At 48.2% G+C, this 13,001-nt stretch overlaps 1 protein-coding gene across 12 annotated transcripts in view; it reads right to left on the reverse strand.

Moving 5' to 3' along the window:
• Positions 1–674: 674 nt before the first annotated feature.
• Positions 675–13,001, reverse strand: part of RASAL2 (RAS protein activator like 2) — a 160,746-nt gene continuing 148,419 nt past the window's right edge. For 5 of the 12 annotated variants that reach the window (XM_015636562.3, XM_015636568.3, XM_015636559.3 and 2 more), the window contains 5 exons: positions 10,919–11,053; positions 9,662–9,864; positions 9,134–9,221; positions 7,250–7,280; positions 675–5,431 (listed from right to left, as the gene is read on the reverse strand). In XM_015636562.3, coding sequence (XP_015492048.1) covers positions 5,301–5,431; positions 7,250–7,280; positions 9,134–9,221; positions 9,662–9,864; positions 10,919–11,053 — 588 coding nt within the window. In that variant the 3' untranslated portion in view covers positions 675–5,300. The remainder of the gene's footprint in view (positions 5,432–7,249; positions 7,281–9,133; positions 9,222–9,661; positions 9,865–10,918; positions 11,054–13,001) is intronic. The other 7 variants (XM_015636564.3, XM_015636563.3, XM_015636558.3 and 4 more) reach the window with 4 other exon arrangements.

The raw sequence follows: 13,001 nt of genomic DNA on the forward strand, positions 1-13,001 counted from the left end.
ACAGCCCGGACAGAGCCCCGGTACAGCCCCGGTACAGCCCGGATACAGCCCGGACACAGCCCCGGTACAGCCCGGACACAGCTCCGGTACAGCCCCTTGAGTACGGATTTTACACTCGATAAATTCACTCTGGAAGGTTTTCCCATTCACTGTACATAAGATTCCATCCACATGTGAAGAACAGATATCAGAACCAGCACTTGTTGAGAACCCGTAAATAACATCCCGGCATGTCCGCGCCTCCAACCATGCGGCTTTGGGCTGCTGAGTGACAATGCGGAATTTAGGAATGGGGTGGACAGGAGAACCGGGCTGATCGAGTTCACTGGCCTGGCGTGGGGACAATAATGCCCGTGGGGGCAATAACCTCGGGAATTAATGCAGGGCCATTTCAGCGCTCAGTGCGAACCCCACGGCTGAAGGAAGCAGACAGCAGTTCTCCCAGTCTCCACAGCTTGTCGCTCTCTCACTCCACAACGCCAGACATTCCCCAGCCTCTGGACACAGAACTGATCCTGCTCCCCTCGGCCCGGAGCCCTTGGTTCGCTCAGGGTGCTCTGTCCCAAACATTTTGTCCCAGTGGGAATTCCTTCCCCTCCACCCTCCGCATTTACACAAACACAACCCGAGCACAAAAAACAGGGGGGACCTTAAATCAGTGTAAGTTCACAGAGTCCAAACTGTTTAAAGTTAAAGTTTATTTGTATTCTTTGTAGGAATATCAATAAAAGTCCTCAAATGTATCTATATCTGTACATATTACAAGAACCTTCAAAAATTATTCACAGAACAAAAATAAATCTTCTTTAGAACAAACCCAGGCAATGAAATGCAGAAATGGATCTCAGAGACCAAACAGTCCAGTGCTACAAGCATAAAAATACGGCTTGAAAAACAAGTTTATTCCTTTTTAAAGGTGTACTTTGTTGAAATAAAAAATAAATTATTTAGAGCTATCATTGTAGAACAGTTCTGTGTAGTAACACTCTTATTAAGGCCCTTGAGACAGAAAATCTATTTTTGCAGGTAGGATTCCTGGCAGGCATGATCTGTAAGGACATGCTCACTCTCCTGGGAGTTAACTGACTGTGGAGAAGGAAACACCTAAAAACATCACCCAAAATTTAACCCTTTTTCCTCTGCAGACTCAGCTGTGGCTGACCATGCCCACCACTGATGGAAATGCACATCATGGTTCAACTCAGACAGGAATTGTTCTCCAGGAACAACACAGACATTTTGCAGAACACAAACATCCACACAAGTATTGCTGACACATTCCATGGACATGGCTGTAAAATTCATGGACTTCCAAGTTAAAATCTGGTGGGTTTATGCAAGCATCAAAATAGGAAATGAACATATCATGGGGGGAAAACTCACAGCCAAACCAAAGCAATTACATGAACACAAAATAAACCCCATTTCTTTGATGATTTATTAGATGGATAAATAATATATTAATGAATACACCTCATATTCTCTAACTAGAAAACACACACATCTCTTTCCATGCTCCTGTAGATTCCCTGCCTGAGTTATGCCACTGGAGAGGAAAGTGGCAAAATGTGTAGCTGTGTAATCTGTGCTTTTGTAAAAAGCTGCCCATTTCTGATACACCAGGGAAGTAACAGTTGGTAATTCCTATGTGTGAAGTCTATTTCCCCTAAAAATAAAAAAGGTCAGAATTCCTAGAGTTGCAAAGAACAGGGATTTACAGGATGCTGCCCCTAGGCTGTGCTCCCTCTGTCCCCTCAGAGCCTGTCCCTTGTCACCCTGCTCACCTCACACACCACACACAACCTGCCAAGAGGCCACACACGAGAGGCTGCTCTGTCTCCCTGCCCTGCTGTGCTGGCCTCAAGCTTTTCCTGAGCACTCAAGAAGCTCAGGTGGCTTTGAGGTTTGGGGAGAAGCCTCCTAGAACGGTACCAACGTGGCCAGCACAGGCTGAGACACCAGGATGGGGTCACTTTCCTATTCAGTCTGAGGAACATGACTGTTTCTCCTCCAGGCTATCCAATTTTTCCTGCACTACTTCCTCTGTTCCCCAGTGAGAGCAGCAGCTCCTTGCACAGCACTAGACACAGCCATCAGCCTTTGCTCAGAGTGAGAACCCAAAGCCAGCACCTCCCATCACACATTGCACATTTACTCCCTCACTGCTGCAGAACCCCCTGGCCACGAGTCTAAACCCAAACGTGATCAGGCCCAGGCAAGGCTCCTGCTCCTGAACAGACACGTGCTTTAGTGCCACTTGGATTTTATCACTCTGGACAAAATAGAAACTGGCATTTTCACATATTGTCAGCTTCAGGCGGCTGAAAATTTTTCTGGAAGGCTGCTTGGTAACAAACTAGGAGAGACAGCTGCCTGCAGGACTCAGGAGCAGTGTTTTGTGCTGCAGCAGATCAATTCCAGTCTTGCAGCACTGACTTTACAACCTTCACCCCTCCTGGGTCTGCAGGCAGCGACTCCTGGGCTGCAGGAGCTGGAGGAGCACTCCTGGCACCTTAGGGGAGAAACTGGAAGAGCAGAGAGACAGCCAGCCTAGCAACGAGCTGTGAGACCACAGAGAGGAGTCAGGCTCTGAGAGAGCCACTGTTTCTTCCTACAAGCTTGAGAAACACACAGAAGGTACAGAATTGGAACGATGCACTACCAAAGACCTCACCAATACTGGGGCAGGGATTCTTTCCCCTCTAAAAATCCAGCCTGAAATGCTGCCCCTATTGCAGAAACCAAAGTGGGCCCTCAGCACCAAACCACACAGCTCAGCCAGCGACCTCTGACATTACCACAGCTCTGGGGAGCTCTGGGGAAAGGTGTTTCCTGAAATAATGCTGGGATAACTCCCCCTGACCAACACTCCTCCCTTGTTCTGTCAGTGCAGCCGCACGGGCGCTCGCTCACACCTCGGGCACAGCACACCCACGTCACCTGCACGGTGCCACAAGGGAGCAGCTCCCAAAAGGGATGGGAACACATTTCCCCATGCTACAGCTGGGGAATTACAGTACCTGGCTACAGGGACATGCAGACCCCAGAGAAACAGCCCACAAAAAGGGTTTGTGTAAAAGAGGCCCTCACCTGACAGCTCAACACAAACTGGAGACATTGATACGGCTGCAATGCCTGAAGGGAGAAAGGAGGAACTCAAAGGCACAGTTTGAGGAATAAAATATCAGAGGTCAGCAAGGATCTAGAGCTGGAAGACAGTTTGGAAAGCATGGAAAAGTAACCAGTGCTGAGCCAATGCAGAGCACAACCCCAGGTGTGCCAGTGCCGGCAGCACCGAGTCCCGGCCGAGCAGCCGGGACTTTGATCCCAAAGAGCTGAGCACTAATCCCAAACCCCAACTCTGCCACCTCCTGCATCAGCCACAGAGCTGGGATTAATTCATTTCCAAAAACCAGGCAAACTTGGCAACAGGCACCGGGTTTGGGTCTCAGGATTGCCAATAATTCATGTGCAGGGAACTGGCTTAGACACTCCTGCGTTTTTCGTGAGACAATCCCACAATGAAGCACCTCTCAGTGAAAACACCCTCAAGGTTTTGTCTCAAACTGAAGTAAACTTTTCCAGTTTCCACAGCATGTGTGAATGGTTAATCACACTGGCTGTTACTGGTATGTTTCTGTAATTAACAGTTTCAATCAATGCTGCGATAATTTCATTTACTGTGAGAGTTCGAGGGCTAGAAATGCACAGCAAAAGATGGAAGTAAAAATTCACACTTGACTCCAGAATCTGGGATTTAAAAAACAACAACAACAACCCTCTCTCAGATTAAATATTGTGGCACTTGCTGAAATCATGAGAATTGAAAACACCAAGCCATTTACTGCTCATCTGTTACAAGTTGTGAATGTCACTATCTCCCAGGAGAAGGTCACTTTGGAGCAATATCCCATTCACACACAGTCTGGAATCATGCTTCTATGAAACACAACTGAAAGGAACTGGAGATGAAAGCTTAGCCAAAACTCCTGAAAAAACCTGCCATGTACAGAACTTAAAAAAAAAAAATCCCTTTAAAGTATCCAGAGAAAGGAAAATTTCAGCAGAAATGGAAGATCTTTCAACAAAGGCGCAGAAAGCACCTTTCATTGGAAGTACACTGGCTAAGCAAGTGGCTGAAATAGTGAAAATAAGTAAGCATTAAAATACAGAAATCCTCTAGAAAAAGGGACTTTTGCATATGGAATTTCCTGTGCTGGGCATGGGCACCCTTTGGTTAGCCCTTTCCCGAGAGGATTAACCTGTCTGTTCCTGATGGAGAGCAGAGAGGGAACTCAGGGTGCCGCTGCAGGGGCCACACGGTGGGGGTTGGCTAGAAATCGTTAAAAAAGTATTTACAGGTCTGTAAATCCTCCAAACAGAAAATATAAAACTGCATTAAAAGTGGGGTAAAAAAGAAAGAATCCTACCACAAAATCCTGCAGATTCCCTCTGTCTGACGGGAAGCCTGACTGTGCAAATTCCAGGAATCCAGCTCGCTGCTCCCACTTTGTACCTTCTTCAGAAAGGCTGTTTTCTGACAGAGTCCTATCAAAAGCAGGTACGGGACACAGCAAGAGCCAGTTCTCTTGCTAAAATGTTTGCTATCAAGTTTGCATTCAGCTAAAGAGCAGCTGGGGAAGAGGGGAATAAACCCAGCTGATGAGTTTTCCTATGGAATTCATTCCACTCCATTCACGTCCTTTTATCAGCCAGCTGCTGTCTCGGGTCACCCGCTGCTCACCGCTCTCACACACACACACACACACACGCTCCCCTCTTCCTCCTCCCAGGACTGCAGTGCTTTCAACAAGAGAAAAACAACAACAACAACAATAACAACAATAACAACAACAACATAATAATAATAAAAAAAATAGCAATAATTAAAAAATCTACAGTATTCACTTCCTTTTGGTATATTACATTGGCATTTTTCTGTACACAACCCAAGAGCTCCCTCTATTTACACAGTGATCCACAAGGACTTATTCTGGGGAGCCTGGTTCTCCTGGCCCTGAGTGGGGAATTAAAGCCCACCCTTCAGAGTTGCTTTTTAAATTTTATTGAATGTACAATACTATCTTAAAACAATTTAAAATAAAATTTTAAAATACAATTCTAAAACAATTTTAGAACAATCTTCAAACAATACAATCTTCAAACAATACGATTTTCCTTGTACAGAAGAACTATGTGCAACAATCAGTGGCGGTGAGGGGTCTTGGCTCTGCTCCGTCTTGCTCTTCCACGGAGGTGGTTGGCAGCACCTGCAGAATTAGAAACTGCTGTTCTTAAATTCACCATTCTCCGTGATGGAAAGCTTGGGAGGGTTGCCATTCCGGACGTGCATGGTGTAGCGCTCCTTTACCTGCGTCAGGGCGCTCATCAGGCGCGTGTTGGCCGAGTCCAGGAACACGATCCGCTTCTCCTGCAAAGACACCCCACAGCGTCAGAGCTGCTGCTCACCCGGGCTCGGGGCAGAGGCAGCTGGGCCAGCATTCCCTGGAGAGATGGGCTGTCTGCCTCTTTCTGTTTTCGGGGTGCCACGGGCTCCTCCGCGGCCGCTCTGGCCCTCCGGGACTTTTTGCGCGACGAAATCCGAGTTACAGCGGGGAACGGATCCGGGCAGGGAGGCTCCACCCAGCCAGGCAGGGGAGCGGGAAGGTGTCGGTGTTAGTAACAACAGTAGCCAATTTCGATGTTATGTTTTAGAAGTAGATTAGAAAAACAGAAACAGGCAGCAGAAAATAAAAGTGGTGGTGGTTGTGGGGGGTTTTATCTGGCAGAGAAAAGTGCAAGTGGTGTCTGCCGACCGCTGTCTCTGCGTTTCGGATGGAGTGTGCTCAGAGTAAACTCATGGGATGCTCAAAATAAATAAAGAAATAAATAATAATAATAATAAAAAAGCAGATAATGGCAGCCTGCGGTGACGGTGCAACAGCAACACAGAGAAGCAGCAGCCAAAGCTAACGCTGGGGGTTACTGGAGGTGAGGGGAGAGCGCGCTGGGGGTGGAGGGGAGATGCCATGGACAGAACACAAAGAACAAACACGGAACACGCTGCTCCTAGACCCATTCCAGCTCCACAAATCCACGTGCCCGGTTGATTTCCTTGCATGGAACGTGCCAGCCTCCACTCGGAGCAGACAGCTCAGGGATTGTGATGCTAAATTGACATAACCCATCACCAGACCCAGCCTGCTAACAGTGGGGTATCTGCAGTGGGGTACAGCACCAGAGGGGCAAGCCAAGGAGCTGTTGGCATAATCAGAGATGACATTTTCCATCTTTCTCAAAAAAAAGAATAATAACTGCAGAAAGCAGTGCTAGAGACAGCAGGAAGGTAACTGTGCTCTCCATGTCATCAGCTGATTTTGTTCTTTGAGAAGGGAAAATGTCTCATTTGCTCAACCAAAACAAGTTGCACGTGGGAACTCTTCCCAGTCCAGCCCGTTGAGAAACAAAATGGAGGGGAAAATGATGCTCAGAAGGCATAAACTCTGAGGAACAGTTCAGACACACTGCTCAGGAGACTCATGTGCTACCACAGCCCCCTGGGATTCGGATCCCAGCACATCAGTGTGTGCTACAGCACTCATCAGCTTTTCTCAGCAGGCTCCCCCACAGGGGTGAGTGCTGGGGTGCAAAAACAAAGCAGAATTTAAATCCTGCTTCTGGTACTGCCCTGAAGACACTGAGCTCTGTGTAAAGCCAGCAGAGGTGGAGGAGGCACGAGGCCTCATCCCAATGCAGCTGATGGGAGCAAGAATATGGAGCCTAGGAGTTACAGGCCTTTCCTCCCATGCTGAAATGAACCCTGCAGAACACAACAGCCTCAGCAGGAATGTGCTCCTCAGCCAGGCACAGCTCCTACTCCTCCGACTGTATTTCAGCTGGAACATACAAATTAAAATGAAAATTTTCCTTCTGAAACTTTTCCTGAAAAAATTTCTAAAAAATCTTTCCAAAGAGTTGAGAGTGAAAGGCTGGGTGTTTTCAGACACTGCTGAGCACTCACTGAGCCAGTCTGCAAAACAGCTGGAAATCCACACTTGGAAAATCAATCTTAAAAGCACGATCTTGGTGAGTAGAGGCATCTTCTCACTGAAAGGAAAACTGGATCTAGCAGGCACATCTGTGACACACTCAAGGCACAGGGAGCAGGAGAGCTGGAATGGGTAGGAGGTCAGTGTGCTGGGCCAGGACTGGGTACTGCTCAGCTAGAGAACTGATTGGGTTTACTTGCCTGTTGGAATTATCTCATCCCCATTTATGACCTGTAATTTAACACAGCGGAGATGTCACTTGCAATAGCAACTGGGCCAGCTCTCTTTGCAGCTCCGAGGAGAGAGTCTGGCCAGACCTGTCCCTGCTCAGGCTCCAGAGCCAGGAGAGCAGCTCGTGTCTGTGTGCTTGGGGCAGTGCTGGGAGCTGCACTGCACCCCTCCAACCATCCCAGGCTGGTGTCCCTAAGCACAGGATCCCAGGTCACTGCTGCTCCTGGCAGCCTTTAACTCTTCAGCCGGGTTCCAGCCCCACTCAATGAATCTCACTCCAAAAAACACCTTTCCTTTTCTAGCCACTGAAGAAATCAGACTAAATAAAACCTTCCAAGCATGACTTCAAGGAACTGTTACAGAACCCAGCAGACATCAGGGCACCCCTGGTGAGTCTGTTCTGAATCTCTCACCAGTTTCCTCCTCTGCTCAGGTACTCGAGGAAGGACAGTGACAACTGCACTTCCCCCATGCACTGCCTGACAGTGAAGCACTTGAGGTTTGCCAGTGACCTTGCTTGCCCAAGAAAAAGAGAACTCATTAATGCTGCTGTTCTGCTCCTGTTTTCTCACCAGTTTCCACCACAGGTGATAAATGCTGCATCACTTGATGAAGTGTGATCAAGGACTACACTCTTCCACAGCCCTGAGGGTTTGAAAGTCTCAGAAGTCAGCAGTGGTCCCCTCTGCCAGCTGGTGACACTGGGATCACAATGGCCCATGCTCCACCTTGCTAGCCCATGACAACACCAAGGCTGAGAGCCTCCTGGCACACACAGGTAACAGGCAAGTTTCCTACTCACTCACAATCTCTCCCCTCCAAAAATCACTTTGCATGTTCACTCAGTGCCCCTTCCACCTTCTTGAGGCAGATGAAAAATGCATCCACCCATTGCAGAATTCAGGCTGCTGCTTGGATGAGCTGCCATTCCAAGTCTGTAATCACGAGATGCTCTGACTGTGCCTATCTCAAAAAAACACTATTCTTTGCTGCTTTATATTTTCCCTACAGCTCCACATGAGTTCAAATATACCCCAATGTTTAACCACGTTCAGCTGAGACTCCCACCACCACTCTTTGTGTAGGGAATAACTTAGATTATTCCTGAAAAAACTATTAAAGAAAGTTTCCAGTTGGAACTACTGAAAAGACCAGAAGCAGGAAAGAGACCCTCCAAATGCAAATACCACAAACATAACATGGCAGGCAGATACAAACCAGTCCCAGGTTCTGTTGTGGGATCAGCACAGACACAGAGGAAAAGCTGGAATGACCCCACAGGATACACCCACATGCACATCCCGCTGGGTTCCCCTCCCCACAGCTGCCCAGGATGACCGAGGTGGGAGCTGCAGGTCTGTGGGAAATGGGCATTTCCCCAGGACTGCCAGGGATGGCTGGGGGGGTGAAATGCCACATGTGACATTCCCAGGACGATGCTTTGTTGCAGCATTCTCTTTCCTGGACTCCACTGTCCAAAGCCATGCTGTTGCTGGCACAGCTGAGATGCATGCACATGGCAGCTGAACTATGCTGGGGAGAGGCACAGCTCTCCCAGAGGGCCCACGCCCACTCTTGGAACAACATCTACACAATGCACTGCTATTCCTTTACTCCCTCGGGATGTCACAAAGTAGCAAAGGTTTTGATCAGTCCTGGGATTTGTTGCCAGGCTGCCTCAAAGCCCAGGTCAGACAGTATTAATTAAAGCCCCCAGTTATCTCCCAGAGGCAATAAGTGACATGTGTGACACTGTGGGCCGATATGGCTTGGCAGACAGAGAACAGTGCTGGGGCAGGAGAGAGGGGCCAAGAACAGGTTCTACACACAGGTTCTGGGAGATCTTTACCTACCTGTGCATCAATAATTTTCTGCTTTGCATCAATGACTGCTTGCATCTCAGCGTGATCCTTTTTCAGCTCCTCTTCAACAGCCATGAGTCTGATGAGGGACAGAGAGGGACAAATTAGGACAGTTAAATGTTATTCCCAGGTGTTTCAGGTACTCTGCCCTGCTGGTTTGACTTCTCCTGGCTCTCCAAGAGAAGAATTCTGCTGCTCTCAGGAAAGTTGATCTCTCCATTTGACACCCCTGGTTGCCCAACCTTGTTATTTTCAGGACATTGCCAAAAATACCACTGCTCTGAAAAACTAATTTCATGTACAGATTCCTAATAATGACAACGGCAACAACAACAAAAGACCTACAGTAAGTACAACAGAGGCCTAAGTTAAAAAGTTAAGTTAAAAAGTTCCTAAATATTTTCTTTTACTTTCCTGACAGTCTCAGGCAAGTTTCCACACCATCTCTTCAGCTCTAAGGATGGAGCGGCACAGGGGATCCGCCTGTCCCACCCAGTCCCGAGCTTTCCAAAGCCTCACCTGCTGATGATACTTTTCATCTGGCTGTCCTTCTCCTCCTGCTGCCTGCGCAGCCTGTCCTCACTGTCTTCCAGTCGAGATTTGTAGTCTGTGAGCAGCTTCTGCATCTGCTGCTCCTGCACCAGGAGCCGCCGCTCGTACTCCTCCAGCCGGCGGCTGGACACCCGCAGGCGCTCCTTCAGCTTGGCGATCTCCTGCTCGTACTGGGGGTGGCAGGAGGGAATCAGGGGCAAAGGAGAAAAAACAAAGATTAGATCATTATAATGCTCTGATGCTATTCTTCTTTTTTCTTTTTTTAATGAAAAATAAGCTGATTGAAGCAAAGGAAGTGAAAAGCAAACATGGGGGAGACCATAGAGGAGCACGTGGGCTCCCACTGGGCATCAAGGTGCTCCCATGCTGTGGGGTGTCACTCTGCAGCACAACTCAAGCAGTCAGAGGGCTCTCATGGCTCCTCAGCTCTGACTGGTCACATCCTGCCTTGCTCCAGACTCCAGCAGTTCTCAGGCAGATGCTGCTAACAGTGTTCAACTGCAGAAATGGCCTGGGCAGCCCAAACTTACAAACCCAGAGCCGTGTGTGACCCAAATAAGTCACTCTTCAGGACCTAATCAACCAGGGCAGGTCAGAGCAAACCAGTCACTGCAAACCAGAACCTGTCAGGTAGCTTGGTTGAGCTTTTGCTCTTGTCTCTGTGGGCAATCATTTCTGCAATAGTGCCATGAATCTCAATATATTCCTTTATTTTGGGTTCATTTACCTTTCCCAACAATCCTATGTTTTTGCTTCTTTGTCCACTAAATGCTCTCATCCTCACTCCTTGCCTTCTCAAAATACCAAACCTCTTACACAACAACTCCATCCCCACAGCAACAAATGGCTGTAACTGTATTTGGAAAAATGGGATCTGCTCCTGAAAAAACACACACTTTCAAAAACAGATCATGTGGATTTCTGTGAGTACCTGGGTGACAGGCATTTGCCTCAGGAGAAGCCCAAGACAAAATTGACTGCTGCTACTGATGAAAGCTGAGCTGCAGCCCTGCACAGTCCCTGTGCATGCCCTAAGCTATGCTCAGTTGGGTTAACAACCCTGATTTACTTTATTTATGTTGTTAGTGATCACTATAACCAATATAACCTGTGTGAGAATGTGTGACGCTGACAGCAGGGCCCAAAAGTCCCTCTGAACTCGCTGTGGGGAGCCCAGCACACAGTGGCACCCCCCAAGCTGGCTGCACACAGAATCAAATCTACCTTTTCAGCATGCTTGACTTCGTCCAGGTTTGGAGTGGTGTCCTTTTTCGTGTCCTCGTACTGTCCGTTGTTGAACACCCACGCAGCCGTCCTCTCCACCGGGGACAGCGTGGCAGAGTCCACTGGTGACTGCACCTGGGGCAGAGAAACCTGTTAGCATCCTCCAGAGAAACTGCACACAAGCCAGCTCTGAAACCCAGCTCAGCTGGAGGAGAAAGATACCCACGGATCTGTCAGCCTCAAAGGATCCCCAAAACGTCTCCTGCAGGGATACTTCATCCTCCCTTGTCTTTGGACCTACAGAACCTGCCTGAATCCCTCTAAAACCAATGCACTTTAGAAATTTTTCTTCCTCTCCAAGCGAGCTTCTCTCTGAAAAAGTTCTTGTTTCCCAATCCCATTCACATCCACCTCTCCCCTTTGCCACGCTGTCAGCAAGGCTTTCTCACCCTGCCACATCTTGCACACAGAAAACACCGTGACAAAGCTCTGCTCACAGCGTGCTCAGGTGAGACAGGTTGTTTTCCCTGGACTGCTGAGGAGCTGAACTTGGGAGCAGCTTCCTCAGCCAGGCTGGGACAGACCACAGTGGAGCATGGGACTGCACAGCCTGGATCTGGGACAGCGTGGCAGGACTTGAATGTGGCAGGGAGGTGTGACATGATCCAGGCAGTGCCTGCCAGGTTTGGATGGTCCATTGCAGCACAGCCACTCTGCCAGGGCCAGCTGTGCTGACTGGGAGAAATGTCCAGCCTCTTTGGAAGCTCTCTCTCTCCTCTTCAAAGGAATCCAAAAAGGGAGCCAAAAAAAGAGACAAGAAACTCTCTGCCTGGGTGGGGAAAACATGGCTTGCTATAAATTCCAAGCAATTTTCACGGACAAAGACAAGTTTATAAGCGCAGGAATTAGCATAATTACTCCTGAAAGAGCAACATTGTCTTATGTTTTTGAGAAATGCAAAAGATCAACTTCTCCCCAGCTGCAGCTTCTTTTTGTGCCCAGACAGCTCTTCAGCTCCCTGCCTGGCCCAGTGGTGCACCCAAGTGCACTGTGCTCCCTGGCTGGAGCTTCTGAAGTCCCAGTCTCAGCCAAAAGCTCTCCAAGGGGGAGGAACAGCTTCTTTAGGAGTCAGGGATCATGTCACCCTCCTGCTGTGTTTCTCCTGCTCAGGAAGAAGCCTCAGCAGAAATGTAAAAGCAAAGAAAAGACTTAGGAAATAGGCAAAATTCCTTGGATTTAGGCAAAGGCCTTTCCCCTAGAAGGAAGTCCCAGCAAGAAAGGTAATAGCCCCTTAGGTGTAGCGTGGCAGCTTGACAAAGCTCCTTAATTCAGATTTTCTTGACAGCATTTGCTGTCAGGCAGCCAGAATGAGGGAGACCACGGACCATGAGTGGCTGTGAATTGCTGGAGAAATCAGGAACAGGATGGATGAACCCTGTCACCACCCACTGGAGCTACAGGGGACTCAGCCAGCAGAAAGGTGACTACAAAGTACATCCCCAGCCCTTCACCAGACTGCTGAGCAGCAGCAAAGCTGGCCAAACAACCTTCCAAGTGTAGGACAAAGTATTTCCAGCAGGCAAATTCTGAAAGCTGTCAAAGACCAAGTGGATGGCAAGTCACACATGCTAATGGGTTACGAGTTATTCTCTAATAAAGGGCACAAAAAGAATTAGTCTGCAAGGATCATTCCCCTCTTTGCCTCTCTTCCAGAGGAACACACTGACATTTCTGTTCCCACCTACCTCCTAAATGGAAATGGAAGGCAGAAAGTGACCTCTCCCAGCAAACAAAGGGCCCAGCTCTATATTCAGAAACAAATGGGACTTGTAGAGAACAGAGTCTAATAATTATAACGCCCACAAAACATGCCCAGAAAGAACATGCCCAACTTCTCTTTTCTCTTTCTCTTTTTTAAACAAGAACAGAATTCCACAACAAGATTTGCAATTAAAAGGATGCAATGGAATTTGCCTTGAAAAAAATGTTGGCCACTCGATTTGGCACCGTTCAAGACGTTGTTCATGGGTGTGGGGAAGTAGAGAACACATTGATTTCTCTCAATAAAGCAGGAGCAAGTACT

The sequence above is a fragment of the Parus major genome, chromosome 8 (genome assembly GCF_001522545.3).
Source record: "Parus major isolate Abel chromosome 8, Parus_major1.1, whole genome shotgun sequence".
NCBI lineage: Eukaryota > Metazoa > Chordata > Aves > Passeriformes > Paridae > Parus > Parus major.